The 16,697-nt window shown below is 39.9% G+C and overlaps 1 protein-coding gene across 1 annotated transcript in view; it reads right to left on the bottom strand.

Moving 5' to 3' along the window:
• Positions 1-16,325, bottom strand: part of ZFP37 (ZFP37 zinc finger protein) — a 56,942-nt gene extending 40,617 nt beyond the window's left edge. The window contains 4 exon segments of the mRNA XM_073226033.1: positions 5,085-6,598; positions 11,062-11,196; positions 11,506-11,632; positions 16,193-16,325. Coding sequence (XP_073082134.1) covers positions 5,085-6,598; positions 11,062-11,196; positions 11,506-11,632; positions 16,193-16,324 — 1,908 coding nt within the window. The 5' untranslated portion in view covers position 16,325.
• Positions 16,326-16,697: the final 372 nt, after the last annotated feature.

Raw genomic sequence — 16,697 nt, 5'->3', positions numbered from 1 at the left:
CTGATACAGGACAGCAGTGACCCAGCTGAGACTCCCCATCTCCCAGGTAGTGGTTAAGTGAGAGAGAAGCCTCCTTCCTTTGCTCTAGTGGAACTGTAGTTTGAGGCAATGCAGTGTCCAACACCCAAGAAGGGCCTAGGCTCTCAATAGGGATGCTCCATGGGAAGGCGGCCAGCTGGGGAAGTTAAGTCTACAGGGCCATCTGGAGCACAAGCGGACCTAGGCAGGGAGGTGGGCTGGTACCAAGGCCCCTGGGGCCAGGCGCTCCCCTTTCCTCCTCCTGGGGAGTGCAAGCACCAACTTCAGCCATGCCTGCTGTGTCTTCCCAGGGAGTTGACCCCGCCAATCCCCTAACCCCAAGAGCTGCCCTGGGGCTCTACAGGCCACAGTGCCTCTAAGAACTGGTAAACAATCTTGACACTTAAGGCTGGAAGGAAATGGGGACCGTCCAGTATGATGGTGGGAAGGCCCAGAATTTAGCACCCCCTACTTCCCCCAATCTCTGCCACCAATGTGGCAGCCGAGGTCTGAGACGCAAATGTCTTTCCGCCGTGATGGCCAAGACACACATCATCCATCCACTCTTCACTGGGATGTGTGGATGCCCTAGACTTGCCAAGTTATCCCCCAGCATGCCCCCAGAAAGGCTGGATCTGTGCCCAGGCCTTCCCCTGATGACATCAGCATGGGAACCTCGCCTTTGCCACTTCCAAGATGGTGCCATTACCTCATGCTGGGTCTCTGCCCCACTCCTACCACCTAGGCCACCCTGCCAACTCGTGCTACCCCACACTATGGCACTGAGATGGCAGCCAAACTGTGGGATATACTAGAGTTTCTATTGCATCTAAATACTTCACAATCCACAGAAGACAGGAAGTTTTGTTTTAACCAATATTAAGTATTTTAAAGAAAGTCCTTTATATTTACCGATGTATTTACCATTTCTAATGCTCTTCAATGCTTACGGAAGAAATGTTTCCATCTGGTATCATTTCCCTTCAACCTGAAGAATTTTATGGTCTTTGGGGATAACTTGTATTAATTCTTTCATCTGAAATGTCATTATTTCACCTTCATTCTTGAAGGATATTTTTGTTGGATATAGAATTCAAGGTTATTTTGTTTTTTCTACAGCACTTTAAGGATACTGATCTATTCCATAGTTTTTGATGATAAGCCACCAATCATTAGAATTGTTTTTATCACATATAATGTTTTTATTCCCCTTGCTTTCACGATTTTATTTTTATTTTCAGATTCTAGCAGCTTGTCTAAGATGTGCTAATCACGGTTTTCTTCACAGTTATCCTACTTGGAGTTGGCTTAGATTCTCACATCAGTACATTTATATCACTTACCAAATTTCAGGAGATTGAATATCTTTGAATATCCCCATTTTCTTCTTGCTCTCCTTTTGGGACTTCAGCTACACCTATGCAAGACATTTTATTATTATCCTAAAGGTCACTGAGGTTCTGTTACTGTCTTTTCAATAATTTTTTTCTCACTTGTTTGGATCATTTCTACTGACCTCAAGTTCAGTGATGCTTCCCCTATGATTTACATTCTACTGGTAAACTTATCTTGTGAATTTTTAATTTCAGACATTGTATTTTTTAGTTCCAGAATTTTCTTTTGGCTTTGTGATTTGTTTCTTTGCTGAGTTAAAAAAAAAAACCCTCCATATTCATTGTGAGTGTATTTTTATTTCATTAAGCATAGTTATAATAACTACATTAATATTCTCATATGTTTGTTCTAATTTCTGGGTTGGTTGTCTGTTTTCTTGAACTGGAGTCACATTTTCCTAATTCTCTGAATTAGGAAATACAAGTAACTTTGTCTAGTAGCTTGGATATCATGAATGATAAGTTATAGAGATTCTGGATTCTATTGTATTTCTTTGATGAATATTAATGTTTTTTAAATCCACTTCTGCTACACCAATGTCAGTGTAGTCTCAGCTAAAAGCTATAAAAATCTTATTTAACTTCCTACCATTCCCTTCCTCAAAGTTTCAACCCTTTCCATAATTTGCTTTTGTTCACTCTCCATTACTTCTGGGTCATTGTTTTGTGTGAGTGTGTGTGTGTTCTGTCCAGAGTTTATAACTGTTATCTGTGGGAGGGTCAGGCTCAGTAGAACTCTACTTGGCCATACCAGAAATGGAGACCCATTACAATAAAAAATTAATTCATGAAAATATAAAAATTATTTAGAAAAACATAAAGGTTACTCTAAAGCTCACAATCCTGAAAGAGCCCCTGTCCACATGACGGTGATGTTATTTATCTTCCAACATGTATTTCTATGTATAAATATTACATATATATTTTAATGTTGATTTAATGTACATACCATTTATAACCTGATGTTTTCATTTGTCATTTAGACTCAACTATATGTCTGTTTTCTTTCATTGCTTACTTCCAATCATTTTTAGACACCATTTCCTCATTTATTGATGCTTTTATTTTTTTACTGCACACGATGGCTTTCGGCATCATCTCTACTGTTCAGGTATACCTGTATTCCTGATTGTCCTAGGTGTGTTACTAATATCGGTTCTCTAAGTTGTGTGGGAAATTTAACCTAATCATAACCTGTAAGTTTTATCCTTCCAAAAAGTGCACATTTTCTATAGCTCTGAACAGTGATGATTCATTCTGTGCATAGTACTTAGACTTCTGCTTGGTAAAAATTTGTTGATGAAAATGGCTTTTACAAATCATTATCTGCCCAAGAGTAAATAAGTTGCTTGGAAATAAGGGCATAATATCCATGGGTAGATCTTTCAACACATGCATACACACACACACACACACACTCACACTCACACACACACAAATTCCATTTTCAATATTATACCTTTCAATTATCTAAAATGAGGTCAGTACACAACACTCAAGCAACTCAGGAATTGTCAGCATATGCAATTGTCAGCAGCTTGCGTAGGGAATATTTGCCAAGATAATATTTTATCACATATTTGTTGAGTTCCCATCATTATGCTAGACTAGTATCTACAAGAAATATTTATTGAATAGAACTGACCGTAACTAGATAAGTTTTGCTTCTGACTCATCTGTTCTGACTTCATTCCTCATCGTTCTGAGGAACAAATGAAGTGATGTAATAAATGTGCTGTGAAAAACATAGGTGATATACATGACAAATGTTATCATTACCTTACATTACAAAACCATTTGTCCTTACACCACTGTTTTTAGATTAACTACTTAAATTTTAAAACAGTCCAGCTGTATTTTTATCTGATTCATGAGTTTAAAAAAAATTTAGGTGTGTAGTAGAAAATAGGTTTCCTGTGCAAATCCGTATAGATTCATATTACCATCCAGAATGCATGCTTAAGAATGATTCTGAGGCCAAGTCTAAATTCACTCAGACAGAGTGCAGTGATCCATTAACAACATGTGCTACTGGGTAAGAACAGGGAGTAGTGACATTTGTTGCAATGTATTTGAAATCCCAGATTGAGGTGTTTGTGTTTAAGTGCTTTGAATATGAGATTATGTGGATGGTTGTTCAGAAAATCATTTTCATTCACCTGCAATAATTTATTCTGTTTTTTTAAAAAATGACAAACAGAAGAAACAAAGTGCTAAGTTATAGTTGTAATTCACTATTTTAATGAAAGAACTTGTGTTTGATAGGAAAGGTCTTTCTGAATTAAATATCTAATTTAGTATCATATCCTTAGAGTCATCATTATTCATAAATAGGCATTCTTATGTCAAACTTTTACTTTGTCAAAAACATCATGAAATGGGTTCAGAGAAAACTTTAGTGTTGATTTATGCATAGTAAAAGGACTTTAATTATGAAAATAATACCTGTACGTGATAAAATAATTCAAACAATATAAAATAAAAGCTCTCCCTCTCATGCCAGACCCCATTCCTGTACTACTGTGCCCAATGGCAACCACCATTAAGTTCCTTCCACATTTTTTAAAGTGACATATATTCACATACAACTATATGTATACATACACACACACACACACAGATGGAGAGAAATAGACAGATGCACACACTCTTTTGTACACAGTGGGAACATACTATATACATGGTTCAGCACCCTGATTTTTTCACTTAACATTATATCTTGGACATAATTCCCTACCAGCACCTGTGTATCCTCAGCTGCTTTCTTTCATTTCCCTTAGTTTTGTGTTACCATTATTTATATAAATAAAAACCCTTTTATAAAGTTTTCTGCTGATGTAGAAGCTAACAAAGACATTAACAAAGAGCTGGGTGATAATATTAAAGATAAGGCTCATATGAATGGCCACAAACATTTATACATGGCAATAGACAGATACGCAAATTCAATTCTCATATGTGAATTAGGTGCCTAAGTACCCAACATTCAAGCAACTCAGGAATTGTCAGCATATGCAATATGTCTCTTTATTGTTCTAATTATTAAACTTATTAAAAATATTTAAAGCTTTATTTCAATCTGAACATTTACATCATTTATAATAACTGAGTATTTTTAAAACAATATTTTCCATAAGGGCTTGGTATCAAGTTTAAACTTGTCATCTATTGCTTCTATGTGAAGATTCATTTTTAAATCCTCTATGTGTAATGAGGTGTGACTTCTTGTTAAAGGCTTTCTAACATTCTTTAAATTCAGAACACTGTTGATCCTTGAACAATATGGGTTTGAACTGTGTGGGTCCACTTACATACAGACTTATCTCAATAGATACATTGGAGAATTGTTTTGAGATTTGCAACAGTTTGAAAAAAACATTTTATTTTCTCTAGCTACTTTGTGGTAAGAATACAGTATATGATACATATACCATACAAAATATGTGTTAATCAACTGTTTATGTTATTGATAAGGCTTCTGGTCAAGAACAGACTATTAGTAGCTAAGTCTCTGGCAAATCAAAAGTATGTGGATTGTCAGTTGTGTGGAGGGTCAACTCTCATGTTGTTTAAGGGTCAACTATACTTTTAAGGTTAAATGAAACCTGTTCAGTTAAAAGACTTTCTACATTAATTTCATTCATGAGATTTCTCTTCTGAATGAGTTTTCACATGTTTGGTAAGGGATGCATTTTGTTTGAAGGCTTTCCTACATTTATTACATTCATATGGTTTCTCTCCAGTGTGAGATCTCTGATGTATAACAAGTTGTGACTTTGCATTGAAGGCTTTTCCACATTCACTACATTCATAGGGTTTCTCCCCAGTATGAGTTCTTTGATGTACAATGAGGTGTGACTTTTGGCTAAAGGCTTTTCCACATTCATTACATTCATAGGGTTTCTCCCCAGTATGAACTCTCTGATGTTGAGTAAGGCCTTCAATTTGTTTAAAGGCCTTCCCACATTGATTACATTCAAAGGGATTTTCACCTGTATGAGTTCTTATGTGGTAAGTAAGAGATGAGCTATGTCCAAAGGCTTTTCCACATTCATTACATTTATAAGGTTTCTCCTTAGTATGAGTTCTTTGATGTATAATGAGGTGTGACTTCTTGCTGAAAGCTTTCCCACATTCCTGGCACTCAAAGGGTTTCTCACCCGTATGAATTCTCATATGTTTAGTAAGAGATGAGCTATACTTAAAGGCTTTTCCACATCCATTACATTCATATGGTATTTCACCTGTATGAGTTCTTACATGTTCAGTAAGAGATGAGTTATATCTAAAGGATTTTCCACATTCCTTACATTCATAGGGCTTCTCACCTGTGTGAGATCTCACATGTTGAATAAGGTTTGAGCTGTGTCTGAAGGTCTTTCCACATTCAGTACATTCATAGGGTTTTTCTCCAGTATGAACTCTTAGATGGTCAGTGAGGGCATGTTTATGGCCATGGGCTTTGCCACATTGCATACATTCATATGGTTTTTCTCCAGTGTGAGTTCTCTGATGCACAACAAGGTGTGACTTTTGGCTAAAGGCTATCCCACATTCATTACACTCATATGGTTTCTCCCCAGTATGAATTCGCTGATGGTCAACAAGTCCTTGTTTATGGCTGAGAACCTTCCCACATTGGTTACATTCATAGGGTTTCACTTTAGCTTGAGTTTTGTCACACTTAGTAGGAGATGAGCTGTGGCTGGATGACTTTTCATGTTTCTCACCAGGTTGAATTTTCTCCCATTTAGCATGGGATAAGCTCTGACAAACTAAGTTGTCATGTTTCTTACCAGTTTGAGTTTTGTCACACTTATTAGGTGAGCTATGGTTGGATAATTTCTTATGTTTCTTTCCAGTTTGAGTTTTGTTCTTCGTATCAGATAAGTTATGGCTGACTGATTTCCTGTGCCCTTTAGCGACACCAGGTTTCTTTTTTGCACAATTTCTTATATGACCAGGTAAGTCTAAATTTTGTTTCAAACTCTTTCCATGTGAATCAACTTTAAGAAGCTTTTTTTTTGAAGGAACATGTTTTGTACTCACATCTTTTTTCCCCAGTGAATTGCATTCATGGCCTTTCTTCTTAGTCAGAGTTTTTTTCTTGAGTACAGCTTCCCTAAGGAGTTTGTTTTGAGATTCCTGTTGATTCTTTAGCTGATCCTCATCTTGCTGGACTTCTTCTGAAATGGAATTCAATGAAGCATCCTTGTGAATCTTTGCACTCTCTTATTTTGGAATGCAGTCTATAAAGAAATGCCCTGTTGTGGGGCTGAGTCTTTGTTCAAGCCTACTATACCAAAGTGAATGAAATATCAAGCAGAAATGTCCCTATCCTCTTGGACTTGAAAAGGAAAGTGCTATAGTAAACAAAGGAAAAGAAATTTGGCAATAGTGATTAGAAGAAAACTTTGGATGTTTATAAATGTGACCTTGCAACTTGGGATAGAAGATGAAATAAACACGAGGAGCAATAACTAGCGAACAGATGAAGCTTAAAAAGCTTGTGGTTGTAGTTGACACTTTTTGAGGCATCTCCTTAGCCCAAGCTGCAAAGATTTGGTGACTTCCAATCTACCCATAGTATTTGACTCCCATGTCCTGTACTATACCAATCCAGGTCTCCATGGTTCTAGTTGGAGACCCATCTAGCTTAACCAAAATGTCCAATAAATCTTATTTATAATTGAATTTTTTTTATAATTGAATTCAATTTATAATTGAAACTCAGACTGAAATTTACACTAGTTAGTCCTGAATGCTTAAATTTTAAAATGATACAAGTAGTAAAGCCATATTTTGCCTGTGTAAACAGAAAGTTCATTAGGACAAAGAATGAAGCTTGCACAGAGAAGCAGAGATCAAGTACCCTCACAGACACCATTTGCATAATCCCAGTTCCTAATGGCTTTCCAGTTCCTTGTTCTAGTCCTTAATAAGGTCTGGCTCAAGAATCTCCCCTTAGGTTACAAGAGATACACCCATGTCCTTATAATAAATTCCTCCATTTACCTGGGCTAGTTCAAGTACATTTTTGTTATTGCAGTCCCAAGAGCCAAAATAAAGAAAATAAGGTAGTCTACCAAGGATTACTGAACAGCTCATAGGTAACTAAGGGAATAAGCAGGAAAGGGTGTTTCACTGCTTCTACCAATGATCAATATATAATGACATTCCTGTACTGAAAAAGAAAAAAATCCCTGATGCTTTTACCATATGATAAAAATCACATTTATGAGATTGACAAACAAATTTTACACCATTTGGATTTACAGTGGACACACATGCTTGTTTTCTAACAGTTTTCTATAGAGCATGCCCTGGTTTCTGCTGGGTCAGTCTCCCAATTACCAACTATAAATTTTATGCTTATTCCTAGCTCTAATGATTGCCTACATTCCTCCCTCCACACATTATACAATTAATTATACATTTTAAAATATCTTCTCAATGCACGTTTCCCTTCTCTGAGACCACCATCCACACTGACAGATGTAGGCAACTATGTTTGTACTATATAGTCCAAGCACTGGTTGAAAATAATTAATTGGACAGTGGTAAACACAGGGTCCCAGCTTGTTCAATAATTTTGCTCTCTTAAGAATTTATAATTGAAACTCAGACTTCTTTGTAGTTAGGTATGGCTTCTACATGTATAAAAACCTGAACTTAAGGGCTGGGACTACCATTTTTGGGTGGCCTTTGTCAGCTATGTGCATGGAAAAGCAGAAAAAAGCTTCAAGGTGTGAATTAGACTCATAGAGAGAAGAAGATATGAGTCCCCAAGATCTCAAAAACAAAGAAAGTAAATAGCCACCTTGGTCCTAAAGGAATATTATAAGGATAAAGTGGAAACTGGAATCAAACAGAAAAGTGGTATGGTATTTGAATGTAAGCTAGGAAATTTTTATGAAGGACTTTTACAAGATTAGTTCCCATGGAGTAGAATATCAATTTTTATAAGTATAGATATAGTAGAGGTAGAGATACAGTAGGGAGAGGTGGAGTTGCCAGCTAATTTTTTCATTTAGAGCATTTTAAGTGATGCAAGCATCCTGGAAGAAAGAATATAACTAGAACATTTACGGAGCATGGTGGAGGTATCTTCCAATGCCCGTGAATGCTGGAGAGGACAGAAGCAAACTGCCTTCTAGGAAAAAAGGGATCAAAACTCAAACCATTCCCCTTGAGCTGTAACATAAGAACCTCTTATAATGATGGCTTGGGCTGTTCCCAACTGACATTGGCCAGGAAGAAAAGATAGAAAGCACTACAGGAGAAATTTACCGTGAAGGAAAGAATGAGAATCTGAACTAGTGAACCGGTATAATAATAGCATCATTCTAAGGGAGAGTTGGGTCTGACAGAGCATGTGAATAAGGCTATAGGCTTGTCCTGAATCTGAGACAGTAACTAAAACATGAACTGTAAGCAGAAATTACTATAACTCCAGAAACTAAGTTTGGAGCTCACTAGACCCAGAAAAATCATTGGAGGGAATAAAATAGTCCCTCCTTGAAGAACTTTCAAGTTCTATATAAGAACCTGAGGCAAGAACACTGTCACTGTAGCAATGACAAAGATGCATTAAATGACTCAGGATAATTTTTTAGTTGTAACACTAAGTATCAGCAAGAAAAGTAAAGATAGCCAAAACTGGACCTACCACTGGATGGATCAAAAACAAAGAGGTCTCTTCATTTGTCATTTGTAGGACTGGTCCTTCTGGTCGTAGGAAGTTCATGGAATCTTGGAAAATTTGGGGTCAGAAGAAACTTAAAAAGATATTGTGGACATTCTGCTAATTTTGGGGCTATGGTGATGTAAATAATAATGAATATTTTCATGTTTGGTGGCAACATCTAAGATGAATTATACAAAAAAGTAGATTCAACAAGTACACCTTGGAATTGGAGCAATCTAGGTATGAGATAATATGAATCTGATTTGGGTGATGTCAGAATTGAGGAAGAAAACTAAACCAGGAACAGAGGAGAAGATAACAAAACAAGAGAGAAAAGATTCAGAGGAATTCCCTGGTAGACAGACCTCAGAGTAGACCTTGATAAAAATAGGGAAGGTGAAAGGAAACTCTAATTTAGAAAGAAAGATAAAACTGTCAATTTCTGACATCCTGAGAATGAGCTGTTCTCTGAGCAGGCAAAGATGAGTGCAACACAGAGGAATTAGAGATTTACCTGAATAAGATAAATTTATCTTGGAAGTCACCAATATAGAATAAACAGCTGGTTTTTGCATAATGGATGATTCCTTTGGGAGAAATGCAGTAGAAAAACAGAATAGAAAGTAGAAGACAAAACCTTAGGGACATTTCAGCAGAATGAGAAGAAAGACTCTCACGTGAAATACATGGGAAAGGAGTACTCAGAAAGTAAGATCAGATTCAAGTGGTATTCAAACTAGGTGGGTAAGAAGTTCAGTCTGATCAAAGCTATTAAAATATGCACTGGAAAGTAGGCAGTGATCACTTTAAAGTCAGAAATTTAGACAGGCAGGAATTCTGTGGGATTTGACTGCAGAGGTTAAGGAGAAAATGGGATGATGTGTTGTAGACCACAGGTCTAAAGGATTTCACAGTAAAAGGAGAGAAATGGAAAGTAATTAGGGGTGGGAACATGATGCCAGAAAGAGGACAGATCTAAGAAGGTCTGAATATATAAGGAAGGAAATTTGACACCACGTGGTCTCAGAATTTTGGTTGGAGGAAAGGAGGAAATCTAGGATATTAGGAAAAAGGAAGGTTAAAAAAGAAGCACTACTTTAAATAAGTAAGTAGGAATGGGGTTCACAAAACAGTTAAGAGGGGGTCATTGCTCCTTCTGAAAGATAAGCCATGGAGAGCATGGATGAGGAAAGATGGCTATATGGAAAGATCAGTTAGGCATCTGAGGAATTGGTATGAAAGATTTAGAGCCTTGGTTTTTTACCTTTTTTCCTACCACAACTTGAGTGGTGTGGCAGACTATATTAGTGTTCCCTGGGAAAGGTTCATACCTCCTAACTCCATTGTATAGCTCCTTGAAACCCTCCTTTGTGGAAGGGTTATACATCCCTGCCCTGTTGAACTTAGGAGTGGCCAGGTGATCTGCTCTAACCAATTAACCAATAAAATGTGAGCAGAAAGAGATATCTACCACTTCCAATCAGTGCTTTTAAGAGTCATCATGTGATTTTACTCGCTCTTCTTTCCCTTTGCTGTGAAACCAGAATTTGCTAAATAGTGAAGGTCCAAAAGATAATGTGGAACAGGGATGCAGCTTTAGCAACAAACATATCTTTCTTCTTGTAAGCCACTAAGATTTTGGGGTAATTCCATACTGGAGCCTAACTTTGCTTAAACTGAATGGTACAAGCAAATTCCCTTAAGTAAGACAGGCCTGAAACTATAGTGAACCTCATACGAGAACCCCTCCCATGGACAAATTCATAGAAGGAAGAGATATTAGAGTCTCCAAGCTCAGAGAATCTTTTTAGTTTGAACTCCTCTTCCCCTAGGAGATTCTGATATTTTTCTACTGCTACTTCCTGGTTAATAAAGAAGGGTCTAATATTTTTTAAAAAGAACTTAAGAATAAATTATCCTTTGGAGAATCCCAAAGTTACCACCAAGAAATTAAGAACTTACTTTCATTGGCTCCTGTTTGTTTGGGTCTCACTACTTCACCCGGACAACCTTGCCTAGGTCTTTTCCCCTTCCCCAGCCACGGCTCTTCTCCTTTTTCCAAATTGGAGATCACGTCTGGTTTAGGAGCTTGATGCCCTGCTCGTGAGAAATGGTACAAATCAAGTGTTAGGACAACAGACATCCCAGAAATCAAGCCCTAATATTTGAGCTTCCTAGTTCTGAAAGGATAAAGAATATATGGCTTCTGAAATTTCACAATGCAGATACCCAAATACCCCATCTGAGTAGACCTTCCATTTTGGAGGCAGGAGCACAAGCATCCTGCCTTGTACCCGAAAGGGATTACAACTCTGACTCATAAAAATCAAGGCCAAACTTATCAAGGACTTCAGAGAGAAGGTATCACAGTAGACAGACTTTGAATTACAACGGAATTGTCCTCACCCATTGAGGCAAGGTTGCTGTAGTTCTCCAGCATCACGTCCTTGTACAGGCTCCTCTGAGCAGGATCTAGTTGCTCCCATTCCCTCTGGGTAAAGGCCATAGTCACATCGTTGAATGTTACTGAGCCCTGTAATAGCACATTCCTGTTCAGTCCAATTTTATCCACACTAGTGAGTCATTTGTACACGATAAGAATGACTTGTACTTACCTTGACCATTCACTGTTGATCATGATGTTAAGAAACATCCTTGATATGGACTGATGTTTGTGTCTAAAATTCTTATGTTGAAACCCTGCCCTCAAATGAGATGGTATGAGGAGATAGGACCTCTGAGAGGTAATTAGGATTAGATGAGGCCATGAGAGTGGAGTCTTCATGAGGGAGATTAGAGGGTACAAAAAGAAGTCTGCACCTGGAAAAGGAGCTTCACCATATCCCAATTATGCTGGCATCCTGATCTCAGACTCCTAGACTCCAGAACTACCAGAAGTAAATTTCTGTTGGTTATAAACCACTCAGTCTATGGTCTTGTGTAGTAGAAGCCCAAACTAAGACAGAGCCTACTGGGAATTATTTTATTCAAGGATAAAAAAAATTATACAGTTTTCAGAAAGAAAAACAAGTACACAAAACAAAAGAAAACAAAACAAGAATCAGTCTTTATCTTTTCTTCTATAACAAAAAGATTATGGAATAGTGTTTATAGAGTTCCGAGGTAGAAGAATTGAGACCGCTAATTTTTATAATCAGTCAAAAGTCATTTATATTTGGAGGCAAAAGTAAAGTATTTAGGGCATATAAGGACACAGAAAATATATTACCTATGTACTTTAAAAATAGAAGGAGAGAGGCAGGGAAGGAGGAGAAGGAAGAGGGGGAGAAAAAAAAAGGAATGAATTTTAAAAACAAAAACATTTTAAAAATAAAACGATCAGAATAAACATTTTGAGATTTGTAAAGACTTAATATATGAAAAGACAGAGCTATGAATAATAAAGCCAGTAAAATGTCTAGTTACATCCATGTAACTTGATAATGTCCTTGTGCAATTCTTATAAAACTATCCTAAAATCAAGGAATATGATGTAAGAAAAATGAGTTGGACTATAACTTGGTAGGGGGTTGGGGACAGGAAAGAAATGAATGCACGTTAAAGTTTTCCCCTTATTAGGCAGGTGAAAGAAGGATGACACAGTTATTGGAGAATTTTGATACTAATAAATGTACATTCAAACATGTTTGTTTAACATTTAAAGATAACCCCTTACCTCCACAGGCAAGCAATCTCTAACCTCAATGACTCCTTATAAACCTCAACCACTGTCACTTGCCTCCCAATCATGGAGCCTGTAATTCCAAAATGACTGATCCTGACAAATATCCCGATCACTAACAGTGAGAGATGTCTCTAATCACTTGCCCCCACCAACACCTCAATCACATATTCTTACAGGTTCCTCAACCACTGATACCTATGGAACACATCAATCTATCTCCAATCCCTTATCCTGCAATCCCCAGCCACTGGCACCAACAGAACGCTCAAACAGTGGCTTTTACAGAAACCCTAATCACTGCCAGCCAACTCCACTATACCTTCAACCTCTTTAGCCATGACCTCACCCACTTGCTTTAGCTGAAATCTGTCTCCTGAGGATCCTGCGCCCTTTACACTGCCCCCCAGTGGAGGTTGTCTGTCTCTGCACACCATGATCCACGTACTTCAACACCTAAAAATCAGGAAAATATTACTTTCAACCATTTTTCATTCAGCTTTCCAAGTCCCTGTCTTGTTTAGAGTATTACCAGACTTTAACCCATAATCCTCTGGCTTGATAATTTGCTAGAAGGACTCACAGGACTCATAACTATGATTTAGTTCAGCAAAAGAATATGAAACAAAGTGAGCTAAGGAAAAAGGTACATTGGGCCAAGAGGAAACAAGACACAAGTATCCAAGAATCCTCTCTCAATTGCAGTCACACAGCACATACTTAATTCCTCCAGAAATGAATTGTGCTGTCACGTGTGAAATGTTGTCGACCAGGGAAGCTCACCAGAGACTTAGTGCCCAAGGATTTTCCTAGGGCCTGGTCATGTAGGCATCCTGTGCCTAGCATGTACAAGTCCCAGAGTCCCAGAAAGAAATCAGGTGTTCAGCATAAACCACATTGTTTCCATAGTTTAGGCACAGTGAGCCACTTTTCATCATTTCTGGAAATGGTGGGAACCCTCTCAAAACCTAGGTTCTCAGATGTCAGACAAAGGTCAATTTGGCAAGCAGGCCTTTCTAAGGCCTCTTCTGTCAACCTTTCTACACAATCATCCTGCCTCATTGACTGGAAACTTAAGCAACAGATCCTTTTTCACCACAGCTCCTGCAGTAAGTCTCTACACCAACGCAGAAGAGCCATCAACCCCTGCCCTCTCTCCTGACTCCAACAATCTTTCCTTCCCTCTAAACTCAGTCACCTTTTCATCACCTAACCAATCCATTCCTTGTCATCACTATACCACCTCTGAAATCTCTGCTCAAAACGTTCTACCCTCTCACCATCATTTCCTATCTTTCCAGCCTACTTCCCCTAGTACTTCCACTCCAGTAATTCTCCAAACTCATGGAGCCCTCTTATTCATCGATCCTAATCATTTTTTCAATCTCCCACTGCCATATAGCCTTATTTTTCTTCTATGTTGTTTAGATTTCCTATCTAATGTCATACACACTTCACTGAAAACAACTCTAACTTCCTTGCCCCTTTTCTTCTTTATTGTACTCACCTGGCAAAGCCTCAGCTTTGGTCAAACCCAACTGTCCTCTTAATTCTTGACTGCATCCTTGAAGCTGGACATGCCAAGAGAAAAATCCAACAACTGTGCTGACTGGACTCACATCAAATTCATCACACATACCTCAAAGGGCATCCAAGATGGTCAGTTCCCTATTTCTCTTTCCAAGATGGTATTCCAAACACTCTCTCCTATCTCTCTCTGAAATCTCCAACATCTACTCCTTTCCCACTCTCAGCTGATGAATTTGCCTTATACTCCCAAGAGAAAATAAATGCAAACAGACAAGAACTACTTTGCCTTGTTACCACCAATTCTACCAACCTGATTCCAAACCCATACAATCTGTCTTCCCTTCCATTAAAATGGAATAAATATCCCTTCTCTAACCAAAGACCAGTTTCTCCTCTTACACTCTGGATCTCATCCTCAACTGCCTTCTCAAAACTTTACCCCTTCAATTAAGCTTTCTCTTTTAGACCCTCAATTTTTCCCTTTCTATAGATAGGATCATACCCATTGATATACAAAGTTACCTAATTTAATTTATCTGAAGAAAACCCTGTTAATTGCATGTCCCATCCAATGTCAGTTTCTTTGCTCTCTTTACCAGGAAAACTTCTAATATTCTCTATAATTGCTCTCTTTACTACATCACCCCACATTCTTTCAACTCATTCCAGTAGGATTTAAACCCCCATGACTCCATTAAGAGAGCTCTAATCAATCAAAATAACCATTGAGCTAAATAATCTTACCAAAGTCAAATACTCTGTAGTCATACTTCTGGGACTCACAAGAGCATAGGACACAACTGACTACCCCTATTGTCTTGAAAAGCTTTCTTCTTAATGCTTCTTTGACATCACATTTACACAGTTTTCCTCCTACCTCAGTGGCTATTCTTACTCTCCTTTCTTGTTTGTCCTCTACCAGACCTCTAATGTCAGTGCGCCCTAGAGCTCTGTCCTTGGCCCTCTTTTCTTCCCTGTCTTCTCTCCCCTGGTGATCTCAACCAATGTTATGGCTTTAATACCACTTTTATGATGATACTTTTCAAATATGAATTCCCAAGCCCAGACATCTCCTAAGTTCTAGATGACTACTCAACATCTCTACTTAGATATGTAAAGGGCACCTTGACGTGGCCAAAACAGAACCACTGCCATCCGCCCTGACTCCCATTTACATCCACCAAATGTGATCTTCTCCAACACAACCCTTTCTCAGAAAGGAATCCCCATCTATCCAGTTTCTTAGGCCAAAAGTCTAGATGTAAATTTTGACTTTTCTCTTCCGTCGTGTTCCATACCAATTCATTTGAAAAGTCCTACTGGCTCACCTCCAGATGTATTTTGATTCTAAGTTTTCATTTCACTGCTACAACCCTATTCTAAACCACCCTCTTCCCTGTAACTATTGCAATAAACTGACCTCCCCGCCCCTCTGCACACGGACAGGGACAATCCAGACCCTAATCACCAGAGGCGCTATCATCACTGACTCCCACCGACATCCCAAATTCCCATCCCCACGGAACCCCAATCTCTGACTATAAAGCCCCATATCTGATCCCCATAAGCCTTCCAAACCCTAACCTTTCAGTGACTGACTGCTCCAGGACGCCCTCACCGCCACCCCCATCAGTCGGTGTCACTGCAGACCCCTCAAACAGCGACGTCCTTAACCTGGAGCGTTCACCGACCCCCCAGACCCCGCCCCGCCACGGCTGCACAGACCCGCGGGACGCTGCCCGTCCCCCACCAGAGGCCCTCCAGCGTCGGCTCCGATGCCCGGTTCACCCACATTCAGAGGCTACAGTAGCCCTCCCGTTTCCGCCCCCCACCAGACCGCCTCTGGCCGCCACCCCTCCCACGCCCCGTCGTGGCGCTCACCGCGGCGCTGCCCGCCGGCACCGCCCCGGACATCTCGGGTGCACAGCCAGCCCCTCGGGCCGTTCCCGCCCGGGTCCTCCGGCCCCCGGTCTCTGGCTCAGTCTGGGTCAGGTCGCAAGCGGAAGCCGACATGGCGGCCGCCCGGCGCGCGGCCTCAGCTGATGGGGCAGCTGCGATGGCGGCGCCTCTACGTCTCGCCGGCGCGCGCGGCCACCTTGGCCAAGGCTCGGCGTACGGCGGGACCGGGGTTCCTCCCCGGGCGCTGGGGGGCGGCGAGAGGCGAGCGGGCAGGAAGCCGGCTCCGTTCCTCGGGGCTGAGCGCCTCGCCCCGCGCGCAGAGGCTTCGGCGCGGGGTCCCAGGGCTCGGAGCTGCCCTTCCCAGTCTGGGCAGCCGCTGCCTGCAGGCCGGGACCAAGGCCCAGCGCGGGCCCCACGCAGCTGGGATGGTAAGAGAAGTGGGGGGAGGGGGGGCGAGAAAGGAGAAAAGCCCGATCGGGCAGATACT

This window comes from Manis javanica, chromosome 2, assembly GCF_040802235.1.
Source record: "Manis javanica isolate MJ-LG chromosome 2, MJ_LKY, whole genome shotgun sequence".
NCBI lineage: Eukaryota > Metazoa > Chordata > Mammalia > Pholidota > Manidae > Manis > Manis javanica.
Note: the sequence above shows the minus strand (reverse complement) of the source record. Positions and strands in the feature narration are given on the sequence as shown.